The following is a 17,260-nucleotide window of genomic DNA, read 5'->3' on the forward strand; positions in this document are numbered from 1 at the left end:
GCAAACTGCAACAGCTAGAAGGTGCCCTAGGAAAAGATTTGGCTTCTGGGAGGAAAGAAGAGACACAGTGAAAAATTATCTCTGCACAAATGCAGCAAAGCCTGTAGGCTCACAGAATGTCCTTGACTCCTTGTTAACGAAGCAAGGGCCAACATGCTACGTAGATGCTGCAGCACAGTCCTAAACGGTTGGGACTAGGGGCACTGTGCCCCTTTTCAGTTCTCCTCGCATGCAGGACCACGATAGTCACCCACGAATTACTAGTTTCCAGATTAAAAAAAAAAAAAAATGCGGTATTTTTATGGCAAAACATCAGGAAAAGAATGTGCAATTCAGGGTTTTTCCCACATCGGTATTTTTCTGAGAACTCATTTCCTTACGCAGTAAGTACAGCTCTTCCCCGAGACAAACAAAGGCAAATCAGACCTCAGCCAGCGACCGGCTCTAGCAGGGGACGCTGCTGCCTGGTGAGCAGTCAGCCTGGTGGGCAGGTAGTGCCAGGCTGTTGCTGCTACAATGACCGACTTTGCACAGCTCAGCCCATGTCCCCTGCAGCCCCAGAGCAAGGGAAAAAGAAAAAAAAAAATAAAAAAAATAAAAGCCCTTTCACCATTCCCTCCTCCTGGCCAGAAAAGCTTGTACAAGCATATAACAAGACAGGGAAGCACAAGGATTCAGGCACATCAGCGGCCAGGGCTCTGAAACTCGGAAAGCAAGGCAAAAGCAAACCCACAAAATCCTGTCCCGTTGTTTGCCCACGGGACCATCTATTTGCTCTGCAGTGTCTGGGTTATCGGCCATCTGATAAAGGTCCACACAAGGACAAAAGCTGTCAGAGGGCCACATGTCCCGTTGCCATCCAGCCTTTACCATCTCTCTGCCCACAGCCCCAAGAGATCCTGCTGAAAAAGCTGGCAGAAAAGCAGCAAAATAGAGGACACAAACAAAAAAGACAAAGTAGACTTCATAAAGCATCAGAAACCTGATTCTTCAGGCTGGGTCAAAAAGGACCAAGGGCAGCATAATAGACGCCAGCACCTGAGCAAAAGGAAGGTCCTCTAAGTACACCGAGAACATCAGGGAGTTAAATCAGGGCCAGCCACTCAGTGCTGGAAGGTTAATTGAAAGGAGTCTTTAGTAAGGACACACCATTAATGGATACATAGGTTTGATTCTAACGGGATTTCCGTGGCTTGCTGTCTAATGCAGTTTATATAAGAAATATTGCAAGTGTCCTGCTTTTACAACTTTTTTTTTTGTTTTCAAAAAGCAACGGCAGCACAAGAAGTAACAAAAGATGGGATTCTGCTGCCAGTCAAACATGGTTTCCAAGTCAAGCATCTCCTTGTCACTCAGTGCCTGTCTGAAAAGCCACAGGCTCAAGAGCTTTCTATGTGCTCATGGTCTCCAAAGAAAATCATCAGAGAACCGCACACGGGAAAACAGAGGAATGGTTCAAAGGAAAGTGGCTTTCATGCCAAGATGTGGATGCTTAGAGGAGCTAACATAAACAGGAATGCTACTAGGTCGTTACAGAGCAGCAGTGGATTACAACGGGATCCCAGGCTTTGGGAAGGTCCTGTCTGCATGTTCTCAGCCACAATGTTCTGCAAAGCTGTATCACAGCTGGGAGCAGCACGTAGCGGAAAATCCAAGTGCTTTAGCCCAACCTAAAAGCAGTGGGGAGGCGATGGCTCTTCTGCCAAGCAAGGTGTGTTGTTTAACTTTCATCTTTCGATCATGGAGCATCATCATAAAACGGCCACAAGGTTAGACAAACGCTAAAGGAAGTGTTTCTGAATACAAGTTGGGCTAGTAATAATACACAAAGGGGAAAACGTAACTGAAGGCCAAGTATTCATCCCCCAGCATGAGCTCACGTAGACAAGAATTTGAGAAATTCGCAGTAACTACGGAAATGCCTCAGGTAGGAACATCCTTGAACGCGCTGGTACTCCAAGTGCCTGGAAGAGGCAGCAAACTCACATGCGATATGTGTGCATGGTCCAAGGCACACCCCTGCCCTCTCTTCTTAGCAAAGGGATTCCTGTCCGCACGCACCATGAAGATTTTTGGAAGACAAAGACAATAAATCAGGCTCTTAAAGCAAATTCTGTTTATTCCATTTTTGTCTTGTGTTGCTAACAAATGTTCATCCTAGCCTAGGAAAAATATCTGGTAGAAAATATCTCCCCTTTCCTCCCACCCTCCCCACCACACACACACTTTTTGTTTCTTAAATTAAAGAATCAAAATTTCAAGCATGAGAGACTTTTCTTTCAATACATTTCTGTAATAAAATTAACTCTGTTGTAGATATAAAATGCAGCAGCCAAGACCAGAGGATCTGCTATGCTACTCCAAGGCAATTAGTACCCAGAATGATCAATCAGTTTGTCTGCAAACATAATAAGAAAATACTTAGCACTTATCCAGCACTTTTTATCCATGAATCTCAAAGTGTTTTACAAAAGCTGAAAATATGTTTTTGGCCTCATTTACGGAGAAGAAAACACCAGCTGGAACAGGAAGAGATTTGCCCCCTGTCACGGAATAATTTAATAACAGAGCTAAGAACAGATCCCTGCTCTCTCAGTCCCAAGTCCAACAATCCGTGCCACGCTCTCTGCTTCACACAGGACAGCCTGAATTTGGCAAAAAGCCCCAGCTGCAGAAATGCTGAAGTAGTTTATATTTTTTGCAACAACAACAACAAAAAAAAAAAAGTCTAAATGGAGATCTGACAGCTATTTTAGTAAGCGCTGACCTCCCAAGGCTGTGACGCCAAGGAGTAAACTCAGTCTTGCATGGAGCTGCTGAGAGCTTCAGAAAAGAAAAAAAAAAATAGTCTCATACTGGAAGCGTGAACAAATGTGAGAGTGGTGCAGAAGGAGGTAAATCCATGATCTACAATGTGCAAATGATTCTCCACTTGGAGCTTTAATTGAATGTTTGAGGAACAGATCACAGGATAAAAACCTAAAACCTTGACAAATAGTGTTATTAGATGGAGAGGAACCCGGAGCTAAAGCACACGTGGCCTGACACCTCCTCTATTAGCAGTCTTCTGACCTGAAGTCGCTCCTGACAGACCTGAGAAACCAACAGTGCAAACAACAGGAAAAGAGCGGTGAAATACAATGCCTTAGCCTAGAAACATGTTTAGCAAGACCAGGAGAGGAGAGAAATACCGTAAGACAGAGAGGAAAGGCTGATTCAAGGACCCCAAGGCACCCTCCATTACGAGGTCCACTATTCATCCTATAAGCAGGCACCCACACGGTTATCTTCCTGTGCATTACCATGAAAAATGAATGTATGACTTCAATACTGTTCTTCACAGGCATGTGGCCACGACGTATCACCTACAGCTCATTTTGGTCCAAACAAGACAACCACAGGGTCCTTTGAAGTAGAGCGTCTCCCATCTATAAGCACCAATTTTTTAATGCCCCCTCTGTACCTCCCATGGGAATGGGACAACGGCAGGCTCCGGCTTCCAACAGGGCACCTCGCGATGCCAGGATGGTTGCACAGCCTGGCAGCATACAGTCATATATCAGCCTGCGTGCAGAAAAACCAAAATGTTGGCCTACAACCGAAAACTCCCTTTTTTTTTTTTTTTATGAGAAGGGCAGGCCAGCATCCTCACCAGCCCACAGTGGCAGGCAATATTACACCCAGGTGCTTATTTTGTCAGCAGCATCAACACCGCAGTGGTCCAGTCAGCACTGACACACCAGCCAGCTGTGCTTTGAAACCTGGGAACAGCAAATTGGGTTCTCACAGAGAACAGCATATCAAACAGAGATAGGTAAGCAACCTAAGTCAACAAGCTCATCTTCTAACTGCAAACCTGCAGCAATGCACGTTAATTCAGGTCTCCTCCCTCCTTTGTGAGCAAATCCAAACGCTACTAATTCTCCATGCTCGTACTCCAACACGCAGGAGGGTGCCAGCAGCTGGATCTCCCTTCCCCTCAGCAGCAGAACCTGCAGATGGCCATGGGGATTCACTCCCGTGCTGCAGAAAAGCCCATCCAATGTGATCAAGGAGCTGCTGTTGCTCCTCACACCCTTCCCAGCCACCCGTCTTCTGTGCCCACCTCCTCGGGCATTAGACACACGGCCAGCTGCCCTGGCTTTCTGGTATTAACACACTACCTTTCACTTAGGAGCTTTTAGAGATACTAAGGCACAAAGATTAAGTGACTTGCATAAGAGTCAGCAACACACCTCATGTCTCTCAATTGCAGTGATTTCTCACATCTTTTTTTCCTGACCTCTTGCATATTAAAATCAAGCAAGTAGATTGTGTGGATGAGAATAGGATTTCATTTCCCTAGTCATACTGAAGATACAAACTCATGTAGCTGTATTTCTAAGACCTCCCCATGGCTCCCATCCACTTCCTCTACGAAAGGCTGTTTGTCTCAACAAGGTGGAGTGCACTGACGTTCTCCTACAATGTGTTGCAAAGCTCCATCTTTGCCATCCTAAGACCTATAACAGGAGAGAAAACGGACATGCCTCTGGGAAACCACGACAGGAACCTCAGCTACACTTTGTTCATCAACAGGAACAGGGAACAACAGCAGAGCTTAATGCAGTGGGGACCTCTGCAATACAAACAGGGTCAGAAGAAACATTCACAGTCCTAATTTGACTGGATCGGCTTTCCACAGCTGAGGTCCCTGCAAGATGCCAGCTGGTAGGAGCTCCCAGGTCAGGTTTCTTGACATGAGTGATGGTTTGGTTTCCTAGAAGGCGCAAGCTTCTGGCTTTGGTGCATCTGTGGCAGAGGCCCAGACTCAAAGAGAGCAGCCACGCCAGCTACAGGTCGCACTACGTGCAGCTGTGCCTCATGTGGAAGTTAACCACGTACTCTGCGTTAGTGCGCTGCACTGAGATGGCAAAGGGCTCGAAGGGGTGGAAGGTGAATGCAACCAGGCGTCGCACTGTGTGATTGATGGGTCGCCCCAGGAGTCCCGCCTGGATCTCAAACTTCAGGAGGCCAGAATCACGAGCGTAAAATCTGAAAGGAAGAGAAAGTCAATTATGGATGTTTCCGACTATTGTTTTCCAGTTTTCCATCTGGGCTCTTCACACACAGAGACAAGTGCCTTGTTCAATCTCTGGTACTCCCTCAGAGGCAGGAGATCCTCAGCTGGGTGTCTGGCTCTTGGCTATACAGGAAAGTCCCTCCCAGGGCAGCTAGTTTTCCACTGTCTAGAAAAGCTTGACTTCATTTTAGTATCATCAGTGAGAGAACTCTGCCTGACATTTTGGTGGATGTAGCTGACTTCACAAGAGGGAATAAGTTTGGTCCAGACCTCACCTGTGCTGGCTCTCCATCCTCTCTTAATGCAAGCTGCTCCCCTTGATTCCTAAGGCAGATATACCGTACAGAACCGAGCTCACTTCCTTTAGCAATGGCCTTCACTCCGAGTGTAAGGCCACCCCTTTCCTCTCCTGCTGCTGCCAGGTAGGCTTTACGCTGCTGCTCTTGTGCCTCGCTACATCCCCATTCAGTCAAGGAAGGCAAACAGCTGGATCCAATTCTGCTCAAAGGCACCAAGTTGTACTTTACAGCTCAAGCAAGGCTTTGCAGTTCCTTTTAGATTTCCAGCAAAAGCATCAACAAGATAGGCTGGGCAGAAAGTACCTGGTGGATTGCATTCAACAATCACAGCAAGAGCAGAGGTCAAGGAAAACCTTGCGTCCTTCTGCTGTCACCCACAAACCTGCCTGTGGGTCAAGCTCATTTGCGTTTCCAAACAGGTGAGCTCTGGGAACACACGTTCGGCACAAAGCAAACATCGCCAGGAGATGAGGCAAACAGCACTGAAGAGACAGGCGAGTCTGGGAAGCTCTTTGCTTCTTGAACCTTCTCTGCATACTCTGTGTAACCAAAATAAACCCAGGTAACACCACTGTCCTCTGCTGCTGCGGGAACAGGAGACTGGGATGACCCCACCCTCCTAGAGACTGGTGGAGATTTCTGGGATGTTGTGGTGGAGGTTTCTGGCTGTGGCACCTTCACAAAGCTGCTGGGCTCTAACCCAAGTCCTCACCCTGAAGTTCTCTCAGTTCCTCATACCATTTTCTCTGCTCTTTCAGTTTCAGGCGCAGAATTGCCATTTTGCCTCCCAGCTGTTTCTTTTTCCACCATCACTTAGTACATGTGAGTATTTTGCATTTTCCTCTGGTTTTAACTCCGACAATGCTTTTAATCTCAGAGCACATTTCCCCCCTGCCAGCAATACGATGCACTCCGCTCTCAGCCTGCAAGAACGGGTGATGACAGATACAGGCGATGCTGTTTCAGGAGCAGACATACTCCACATTTTAACAACACAGCCTATTGAGAACCTCATGTTCTTCCTGGAGGGCCACTCTCCTCTCCCTTCCTTGAATCGAAGTGCCAGCCAGCCCTGCCTGAAAATTGCACACAAGAACCGAGCAAAAGAGTCACAATCTTGGTATTTGGCTTTTCAAAAAGCCCTTTCCCTCCTACACAAGGCTGGGTATGCAGAGGGTCATTCTTTAAATAAAGCACAGTCCCCCATCTGCTCCTCTCTCTCCCCTATTCACAATAATTTACTACTCGAGATGAAGCTCCCTGTAATCTCAAAGATGTGCTCAGTTTGGTATTTTTAAATCTATTTTTAAAAGTGCTCTGCAATCAGAGGCCATTTCCATGGGCTCTCACTCTGGGGATAAATTAGGCACTGCAATATAAAATTGTATGTCAACAGAAACAGCAAGACCAGCCTTTTCAAACTGTATGAAAATGGAAGATTTATCCGCAGACCAATTTTTTGGTTAAATGGCTCCTTATTAGCCATCTAGATGGATTTTAGAGACCCCCTACTATAGGTATGGCTGTGTTAGAGCCGCTTCCTCACAAGTGCCATCATTTCACACAGTGAATATCTCTTCAAGCCTCCTGAAAAGATACTGGAAGACGACAGTGATGGAGAACCTAAAGTCCTTCCCTCCTGAGAGCAAACAACCCCTGGTCTCTCAAGTAGCCAGAGAAGAGAGTTGAACCTTCTGGGGTGCAGAAACGCACTAAGGGTTTAAAAGGACACAGTGCACAGCGGCACTGAAACCGACATGTAAAAGGTATGAAGGCTTTCCTGTCTCACACATCGAGCCAGGAAACTGCACAGAGATTATAACACCCTTAGCTGCTGAAGGGTTTTGCACTCCAGCCAATTATAGGACTTACATTACAAATCCCGTGGCCCCTCGTTTCCAAGCCCTCTACCCACAACAGGCAGCAGCATTATTTTATCAATCCCTTTGTTTTCCATGTGAGAAAAACAGCAGCACTATTTCAGCTACTGAATGGTTAAGGTTAGCCCCTCGTCTTCTGCTTACTTTCCAAAAACCAGGAGCCCCACTGCTCCCAGGCCCTATTCAAGTCCTAATTGACTCTGCAGAGCTTTGAGCTTTAAAAGCTCTGGCTCTGAAATGCCGGTTTGCTCGGGGGAGGGAGGGAAGGTGGCACTTCGTTTTGTTTACTACAAAGACGTAACCGCAGCAAATGACTGCGGTTTTGCTCCCTTTTGTCTGCGGGAGCCATACGCAGGTTGGCGCTGGCAGACAACTGCCGCCCTGCAAGTTTTCCCAACATCAAGCACGACAAGGGAGAAAGGGCAGGCTTTTCTCTGCAGATAACATGGGAGCTGGAGATGAAGCCAAATCATACAGGCAGAAAAATCAATTAAATATACATAATTTGGGAATTGAGAGCACAGGAATAATCAGTGGTTCCCCGCCACCTGAGTCAAGGCCAGGGGAGACATGACACCACTTTTTGAGAATGCATTGATGAAAATAAAGTGGGAAACCGGCCAGAATGGTCTCCCTAGGCTGCCTGAGCCCCCAACATGTGGGCAGTCACTAAATAAAGCACTTAGGCATTGAAGGCTCTCTTTGTTTTCAGAGCATAGGTTTGATTTTATGGTACTGTAAGTGGAAACACTATTCTGCCTGGAGAACCCAGCCTCTTTGAGCCTTTCAGGACAGAGATGGTGGATTTTTAACCACTACTACTTGCAGCCATGGCTGCAATCAACAAAAAGAAATAAATAACCCCAGTGTTTTTGCAAGAAGCATTGCAAACCTCCTTATTCCCAAGCTTAGACTATTCCTTCTGCCAGCATCAAAGACTCAGCCAGGAAAGGCACAGAATGGCCCTTACATCTGGCTAAAACTCCTACTACGGAAACAAATTTCCTATGCGTCACAGAAAGAAGAGGGTATGAAGAGGAGTATAGCTCCCAGGGTGAGAACCGTAAACAAGGAAAGTCTGAAAATAGCTAAATCAATACCATAAGGATTCCAAATAACACCTAACCCAGCTGCTATTTTATTCACAGGACAAACCAGATCATCCTTGCCAGCTAAACCCATGTGCTCCAAAGGGATCCCTCCAGCAGAGGAAAGCAGGCATCCAGAACCCTATCACTCTGCAGCCCAAACACAACGGCAGGACTGCAAGAAGAGGAGGAGGAACAAGAGCATTCATACAGAAAAGACTCAGGCTTTGCTACCCAAACCTCCCCCAGGGCAGCTCAGCAAGACCTGAAGAGCCCTCCCACACATACAAGATAAAACAGTTACCGCAAGGAGAGAGGCCAAGCTTTGTGGGACCGCTGAAATAAACCCTCTGGTGAAAGGATGCCGTAAGAGAAAAAGGCCTTCATCTACTGCCTTTTCTGCACATTTGATGCCACATGGCAGGTTTAGAGTTACTCTCACACTGCTCTCCTCACATAGAGCTTCTTGGCCTCTTCCATACCTTATAGGGTGATCACCGCAGGTCTTGGGCCGCTCCATGACTGACACCCACTTGTCATCATAGCTGAAAAGGGAGAGGTCGAGGTACGGGCTGCCACTGTACGACTGGGCGCTGATCGGGAGCTGGCCCAGCAGCCTCCGCACAGCCTCCGTGTGCCCTCCATACTTGGCATTCACGATAGTGTCTTTGAACCTGTAGCGAACCAAGAAAGAGGTTTTACTCACAAAGGCCACAGGTGAACAGCACAGCTTAAATAAACTAAGGAGGAAAACTGATAGGGAAAGAAAAACAGCAGCAGCGTAAGAACTAAAACAGCTCATTTCCAAAGATGTATCACAGTGATTCAAGCATCGAACAGTTCTGGTGACCTTTTTATCCTCCCTCATTGTTACTGCTTCTGCTCTGAAAGCCCAAACTGACAGAAGGACAAGACTGTGCCTACCCACAAGGTCTGGCCCCAGCTGCCCTGCAATACAGGAAATGAACAGGATCAGAAACAGGGAGAGATGGATTAGCAGCTTATCGGTCAATCCAAGTTTTACCATGAAGCCTGGAAACAGCACAAGCAAAGGCCAGAGGGTCTCACAGTAACAGCTGAGCCCTTAATGTTGACTTGAGAATCTCCCTCTCTCTAGCTGCTATGTTTTAAACGCGTAAAGGGAGGAACCTTGACAAGAAGCCTAAAGCTCTTCAGAAACAACAGTGAGATGAACGTTCTTCCTACTGGAGAGTTAACACAGGCTGGATTTCTCTTTCCAAGTAAAATTTAAGCTTTCCATGCGCAAGAACAGTCAGATCAGCTGCATGGATGTCATACATCACGGAGGGTAAAACATTTCCATTTGACCAGAAACACTCAGCCAAAAGCCACCTCGCTGTGGATTATGCTCTATTATACTTCGCTATGTAAGTTAAATACTCCTGTTACAGGCCCTTGTAGCCAAAGGGATGAAAAGATTCTCCCCTCTACTCCACAAGGCAGGAGTTGTTCTCCAGGTGTCTGCGGTGAGCTCTCTCATTCTCTCTCCCAGTAAGCACTATGAATTTCCTGACAGGTAGCTCTACAAAGTCACAGACACTGTCAACTTCCTCTTACTTATGTGACGTCAACCTAAAATCAACAGAAGCTTCATGCCCATAAGTGATTGCCAAGTACCTTGGAGGATGTGAAACAAGTCACTGGAAGAACAAAAACACCCTGAGTCATATAAAAATATATTCCAAGAGAAAAAACACACTCAGCCTCATTAAAACCACATTTGACTGTTACAGCACATTCTAGAAACCCAGGTTATTTTGATATTTTGCTCAGCTTTCACAACAGGTCTAGGCAGACAAGTTTCCTTTCTCCTAGTACAGTCTGACAAGAACCACAAGATTTTGACTGATGTTGGAAAGAATGATACAGAACCCAGTTTGATACACACTAAATTCAGAGAATGCCAGTTGGCAAAATACATCCAATTAGATGACGCCAAGATCTTGACAAATCTTATCTTCAGGGACCCAAGCTACTGGGCAGTAACAGTTTAATAACCTCCAGAAGAGTTACTACTCAAGGAGAACCGGAAACATCTTTCCCTCAAAATTCCTTTTCCTTCTTCTAAGCACTGGATTGCCACTGCTTTATTCCTTCCTGTAACAAGACAGATGCTGTGGAATATAAAATCAGATGCATCAGGCTGCAAGATCAACCATGTACAAGCCAGATCCTTGCACCACCCAGCGACTAAAGCAACTGGTTTTCTCAGTGTTGCCATCGTTATTTGATACTAGCCTTAGCTGATGGGGGCGAGCGTGTGTCTATACGGTATAAAGCATGCTCCGAATGGCTCACCGGCGCTGGATCTGCCTGGCAAAGTTGTTGCTGGAAGCTGAGCAGGGGAACTGGACTGCCTCACTGTGCAGGGTGGCATTCCTGAAGAGGTCACAGAAGTTCTCAAACAGCTCCAGCAGCTCATCGGACGTATTCTCAAAAACGGCAATTACTTCTGTGCTCACCATGTTGTACACGACGAAGAACGAAGGCTGGAGAGAAAGGCAGAAGCAGCGGTTACCCAGGAGAGCACACGTGGGGAAGCTGTCCCTTCCTTCTCCCTGCATAACACCGCTGACCCTATCCAAATTTCTCTGCAGTGTAGGAGAATCCCACGTCCTCACACTAATTCATTCTGCTATTCAAATGCCCCAACAGGTACCAAATTATCCACCTCTTAACTGTGACTACTTAGCAAGGAAACTTAATGGTCTTCCAATTTTTCAGCTCAAACCTGATGTCAATATTTCTGTTTTCTCTTCCTCTCTGCCCTCCACCAAATCCAAAATGCTTTCTGAAGTGCCAAAATTAATTTTCATTCCTGCTGACAAAATGATTTTAAATCCAGTGCAAGCTGGTCACAAATTATTTTTTCCTTTGTGTAGAGACATTATTTTCTTTCCCTTCTTAATATTTCCATCACGTAGAGATCAGCCTTTTTAGTGTACTGTGCACTACACCACTGCCCACAAAAAGTTGTGCCCTCCAGGTACCCTGCCAGCACAGACATGAAAATCTGAAAGGCACTAACGACTTCTTTTTAATGCCGACATTCACCTGCAAGAATGGTGCCACCCAGGCACCGCGCTGCGGATTGGCAATGGCAGCGTTTCATGGTACGAACAAGCAAGGAAAGGGGAAAAACACGACATTGTGTCAGAGCAGCCACATCGAAGGGAGAGGACATTCCTATCCCATTGGGAAGGGGCAGATTTAATCTTTAGTGTCCTGGTTTGAGATAACTTTCTCTAGAGACAGGAATGCTAACACCCCAGCACGCCAAAGTAAGAACCTGCCCCTACTTCAAAGGTAACTAATTCCCATGGTATAGGCACGTATCTGGTTAAATCTTCTGTCAATAAAGGCAATTTCTAAATGCTTCACCTCCCGGTCCCAAACAATGCTCAGGGATGACGGCAGGAACCCTGCCCACCTTACCCACCTGCAAATATCACAAGGTTTGTTTGTTTTACAGCCTCAAAATAAATTGTGATAATACAATCCAGCCCCCACATGTCAAAATGAAGCGCGCTAGATGAGGTTACTCACTAGACTACTGCCTGAGGAAAGGAAAGCCCTTCTGAAATACAGGGTTGGAGCAGAGAGAAAATAAGAGGAGACAGGAGAAGGAAAAAATATTTACATCATCGAAGATTGCAGAGAGTATCCTCCAACCTTAAATAAAAAAGTTCCTTTGCCAGGTTAACACACAGACACATCTACAGGATGCCCTTGACCACAGAAACTACCCTCACTGCTTTTTAGCAACACCTGTAAGACAGGCAAAACACCATCACAGCACGGGTGGTGTAAATTGGGTGTCACAGAAACCACACAGCAAAGCTGGCAAGTCTAACACAAGCCTAAAACAACAAAAAAACCCCACGCTACATACACACAGCGCACGATTAAAAACCTTAAAGGATTCAGTGCACACCTTGACAATATAAAAGCAACCCACGAGCATGAACAGCGCCTTTCTTGACCTTCTTGGCAGAGAAATCAGGCAGAAGACAGGAGCCTGAAACCGGATGAAACCTCATGTTCCTCTCTGATAGGTGAAAGAAAAATCAGAGGTTTAGTTATTTTGTGAGCCAAGTTTTCTCCAAGAAGCCCTAACAGAAAGCCTACATTCAGGCAGGTCTGTAGAGACTGCTCCGCATCTGGAATTATCTCCTGAAAGAACTGAGAAATGAGATGCTTTTCCTCCAGCAGAAAACACACCACCTGAGGAATACTGCAAACAAATCACAACCTGCATCTTAAAGTAACCCTCAGGTGAAGCAAGTCAAGAGCACGCTGCAGCAAACCAGCCACAAAAGCCTTGGTAACCACGGGAGAGAGCGGAGCCGAGACTACCTCAAACGTTTACACTGGGGTCAGGAGCACCACTCCAGGTACCAGCAAAGAGCGGAACGCTGCAGGCCACTTCCACAAAGCTTGAATGTTTTTGAGACAGCCACTCAATTTTACACAAATGGGTAAAATTCATTAGATTAAGCCTCACCTATTCCCTCCCAAAGTAACTCCACCGACAAACACCACATGAGAGAAAAATAAAACAAAACAGTCATCTTCCAGGAAGAATTAAAATAAGGCAACACAAAGAACTACTGTTCATTTCTTCTAGGATCCAAGTCCTGGATCTGGCAGATAGGGAAGAAGAGAAGGGTATGAAAGAAAAACAAACATAGAATGGTTCGTGTTGGAAAGGACCTTAAAGATCAACTTGTTCCAACCCCCTGCCCTGGGCAGGGACACCTCCCACTAGACCAGGCTGCTCCAGGCTCCATGCAGACTGATCTTAAAACACTTCCAGGGACGGGGCATCCACAACCTCCCTGGGCAACCTGTTCCAGCACCTCACCATCCTCACAGTAAATAATTTTTTTCTAATATCTAACCTAAATCTCCCCTCTTTCAGTTTAAAACCATTCCCCCTCATCCTATCATTATACTCCCTGACAAAGAGTCCCTCCCCATCCTTCCTTTAGGCCCTTTAGGTACTGGAAGGCCACTCTAAGGTCTCCTCGGAGCCTTCTCTTCTCCAGGCTGAACAACCCCAACTCTCCCAGCCTGTCGTCACAGCACAGATGTTCCAGCCCTCTGATCACCTCCGTGGCCCTCAATCAGACCTACATGCAGTACTGCAGTTTTATTACAAATTCTTGCTAAACACTTTCAACAAAATAAAACCCAAGCAGACTAAAGGAACAGAACACATTAAAAAAATATCTTTCTCAGTTTCACAGAGCTCAAAACCTGACCACCACTCTAAAAGTAGTGAAAAGAGATGATCAACCTGTGGGCCGGTGAAATGCCTGGAGGGACCCAGCACTGACTGAGCTACGTTTGCTCTAATTCGAGTTCTTTAGTACCAAACTGAAAGGAGAAGCAATTGGCACATTAGCGAGATCTAAGAGCTGCTACTCCAATTTGGAGAGATCATAAATACTAGCTCTGATAGAAACTTGAAAGAGTAAGTATGTGGCCAGGATAGAAAAGGTAATTCTACTGGGAAAAAATGAAGACTATTATATTTGAAAAACATGCTTGAAGATGCATGAGAAAAGAGAGAGCTACCTCTACAATATAAGTGTACTACGTGAAATAGCAGCTGAAAAAAAAAATTAGCTGGAGTTTTGGAAGCAGAAGAGGGTTGTACAGCATCTGTGAGCACAGGGAACAATCCCTGGACGAAGGGGACTCGATAACCACGTCAGAGCTTTTCTCTCTCGTTTTTAGTTGAGAAGGAAGCAATGAAATTGTGAGAGCAAAAGATAAGGAAGTTATTCAGTATCAGAGGCTTCAAATGTTCACACAAGAATGAAGTACTGGGGATCCTAAACAACAGTCACAGGTTCAGCTAAGAAAGGCAGCTCACAGCATTGTACCTGCTTGAGCACTTGCCCCAAAGCAACGAGCTGCCAGAAGAGGCAGGCAATACCTGGGATGGATCCGTCACCCGCAGCGTGACCACGTCTTCACTAGTGTATTTGATAAATAGATGATTCTCATCCAAAAGCTGCATCTTCCACATGCGGAGCTGCCTCAACTGATCAAAGTACTGGAAGAATCTTCTTTTTGCTATTGCGCTTCCATCCTGCTCAGCCCGTCTCCACAGGTACACCAGCAGCCTGTGCTTCAAAGAGTTTATGAAGGGCTCTTTGTAGGGGTTGGCCATCCCCGTCTGAGTGTCCCGCTGCACCTCGGGATACACCGCAGACAGAGTCAGGAGATCGTCCTCGTAGCAGAAGCGGCCAATAGTCCGTACGTCAATGAACGTACCCTCGGGTGTTACTTGAAAGACATGAATAGTCTGCTGCTGCACAGAGAGAATGGCCAAGATGTTCTTATAGAGGTACAGCCCCTGGTTGTGAGACAGGATGACTTTGTCACATTTGAAAGTCCGTGTGTCACAGAGCCTGCCCGTGTGGAGATCTATGATATGCAAGGAATAATCCTCCAAGGGGGAACGGGGATTAGGGGTCACCGACTCGCTGTTGCGGTAAACCTCAAAGAAGGGAGGGTGAGGCTCCTCGGGCAGGTACGCAGCAGAGCCCACGATCACATACCGACAGTCGTCAGTGAACAAGCTGCACTCACGGTTCAAGTGCTCCCCATTGGAGGCCACATTGGTGATATGGAGCAGGACAAAGAAGCGTTCAAAAAGCCGCCCCCGGATGTTGACAGATCTTTGGTCATTGCCATTGGCCAGGATCTCTCCCTCGTAGCCTTGCAGGAGGTCTTCTGCTGCCTGGCAGCCTTGATACTCGTAGATCTCCAGAGAGGTCTGATCAGAGGAAAAGGCGATGAAGTAGCGGCCATCAGGGGAGAACTTGCGCAAGAAGCAGGGTGGCTTCTCCACATTGACCACGGTGAAGTTGGGGAAGACATTCTGGTGGAAGATGCGGACTTGGTGCCAGTGGGTGCCAGCTTTGCCCGAGCTGATCCGGCGGCGCTCCAGGCGGTGGATGACATTCTGGTTCTGGATGCGGCGGGGCCTGATCGTGGGGGCATCATGGTCCATGATCAGAGCTCTACTTCATCTTCACCCTGCCGCAGAGGAAGCACATACATGCCATGGGACCACACAGAGACAAGGGGAGAATCCAAGATACTGAGGGACCTGCTTGCAGGGATGGGGTGTGGGAAAGCCCCATAGCACTCAGGGTGCAGAGGGGTCAGCTGAGAAGTGCAGACATGCCTTGGGAAAGTGGTGAGATAACACAGAAGGACACTGTGGAGAGGTGGAGACAGGGAGAGAAACCTCAGCAGGGAGTACCAAGGAAGACAGAGGAACTCAGAGGGAACCCCAGTGCACCTGGAGATGATGGTATCTGCAGGCTTGTCTGCTGATGGAGGCACAGGGGGGCATCGGGAGATGACAGAGGAAGTCAAGGAGGGGGGGTAGGTACAGGTGGGCTCCAAGGGAATGGAGGGAGCGCCCAGGCACCAGAGAGGGAGTGAGGGGTGCCAGAAACAATCCATAGACCTGCCTGCTGACAGGAAGGCACAGGGGGGCAGCTTGGAAAGGATGAAGAAAGCTGGGGGCGGGAAGACACATAAGGGGTCACCAGGAGGCCCTACGGGCCTGTCTGCCGAGGGGGACCGCAGAGAGGACCGGGTACCCGGTGGTTGTGGGGGGACACCGAGCTCCAGGGGAAGCCTAGGGCAGGCTGCAGGCCCGCCCGCCGATGGGAGCGGGGCCCCCAGCAGCTCTCCCACCATCCCGGAGAGTGAGGGGACACGGCGGAACCGGGGGCCGCGGGGGCCTCCTAGCCGGGCAGGGACCCGGGTGGGACCCGGGAGCGGGGCGGGAGGAGGCCGCGGCTGCGCTCACCGCTGTGGCCCGGCACTGGGTCCCGCCGCCGCTCACTCTATGGCCGCCGCCATCTTTCCGCCACCGCACGACGACGCGCCGCGCCGGGGACGGCGGGAGGGTATCACCCCCCGCACTTCCGCTTCCGACCGGCGGGTCAGCGAGGCGGGCCGCGCCGGGCCACACTGTCGGCAGGGCGGGGGAGACCGCGCCCCCTGGCGGCGGGAGGGAGCGCTGCGGGGCGCGCCCGCGCACCCACCCCGCACCCCCCGAAACCCCGCACCCCCCGAAACCCCGCACCCTCTGAAATCCCACACCCACCCCGCAGCCCCTGAAACCCCGCAGCCCCTGAAACCCCGCACCCACCCGGCACCCCCTGAAACCCGGCACCCCTGAAACCCCGCGCCCGCCCTGCACCCACCCTGCAACCACCCTGAACCCCCTGAAACCCCGCACCCCCTGAAACCCCGCACCCCCCCTGCACCCACCCTGCACCCCCTGAAACCCCGCACCCCCTGAAACCACGCACCCACCCTGTCACCCACGCTGCACCCATCCTGCAACCTTGCACCCACCCTACACCCACCCTGCACCCTCTGCACCCCCTGAAACCCCACACCCACCCTGCACCCACCCTACACCCATCCGACGCCCCCTGAAACGTTGCACCCACCCTGCACCCCGGGCACCCCCTTCACCCTTCCACCCCCTCACCCATCCTGTTCCCTACCCCACTACTCCCTCCACCCACCCTGCACCCCAACCACCCCATCACAGCACCCCCTCCACCCCCATCCAACCATCCCCAAGCTCCCTGCGCCGCCCTGCACCCCCATCCCTGCACCCCAAACACCCCCTGAACCCCCCCATGCCTTGAGCATCCCACACCCCTCCATCCCCAGGCACCCCCTGCACCCCGAGTGCCCCGCATGGGGACACCCCAGGGGACATCACACCTGCTGCCACCCAGCATATTTGGTTTGTACCCCAACATCTCAACTCCGGCACTGGCAGCAGAGGTTGGGGTCACCCCCGGGCACACCTCTGGGCTTTCCAAGGGCCTTGAAAGCTTTTTGCTCGCCCAGGCTTTT

General features: G+C 48.8%; 1 protein-coding gene across 1 annotated transcript; it reads right to left on the reverse strand.

Annotated features, from left to right (window-relative positions):
- Positions 1 to 4,469: 4,469 nt before the first annotated feature.
- DET1 (DET1 partner of COP1 E3 ubiquitin ligase) lies at positions 4,470 to 16,310 on the reverse strand. The gene is made up of 5 exons (XM_054214138.1): positions 16,191 to 16,310; positions 14,295 to 15,403; positions 10,649 to 10,839; positions 8,812 to 9,003; positions 4,470 to 5,034 (listed from the first exon to the last, which is right to left on the reverse strand). The coding sequence occupies exons 2-5, from the start codon at positions 15,375 to 15,377 to the stop codon at positions 4,845 to 4,847; spliced, it is 1,656 nt and encodes a 551-aa protein (XP_054070113.1). The 5' UTR covers positions 15,378 to 15,403; positions 16,191 to 16,310; the 3' UTR covers positions 4,470 to 4,844.
- Positions 16,311 to 17,260: the final 950 nt, after the last annotated feature.

This window comes from Rissa tridactyla, chromosome 9 (assembly GCF_028500815.1).
Source record: "Rissa tridactyla isolate bRisTri1 chromosome 9, bRisTri1.patW.cur.20221130, whole genome shotgun sequence".
Lineage (NCBI taxonomy): Eukaryota > Metazoa > Chordata > Aves > Charadriiformes > Laridae > Rissa > Rissa tridactyla.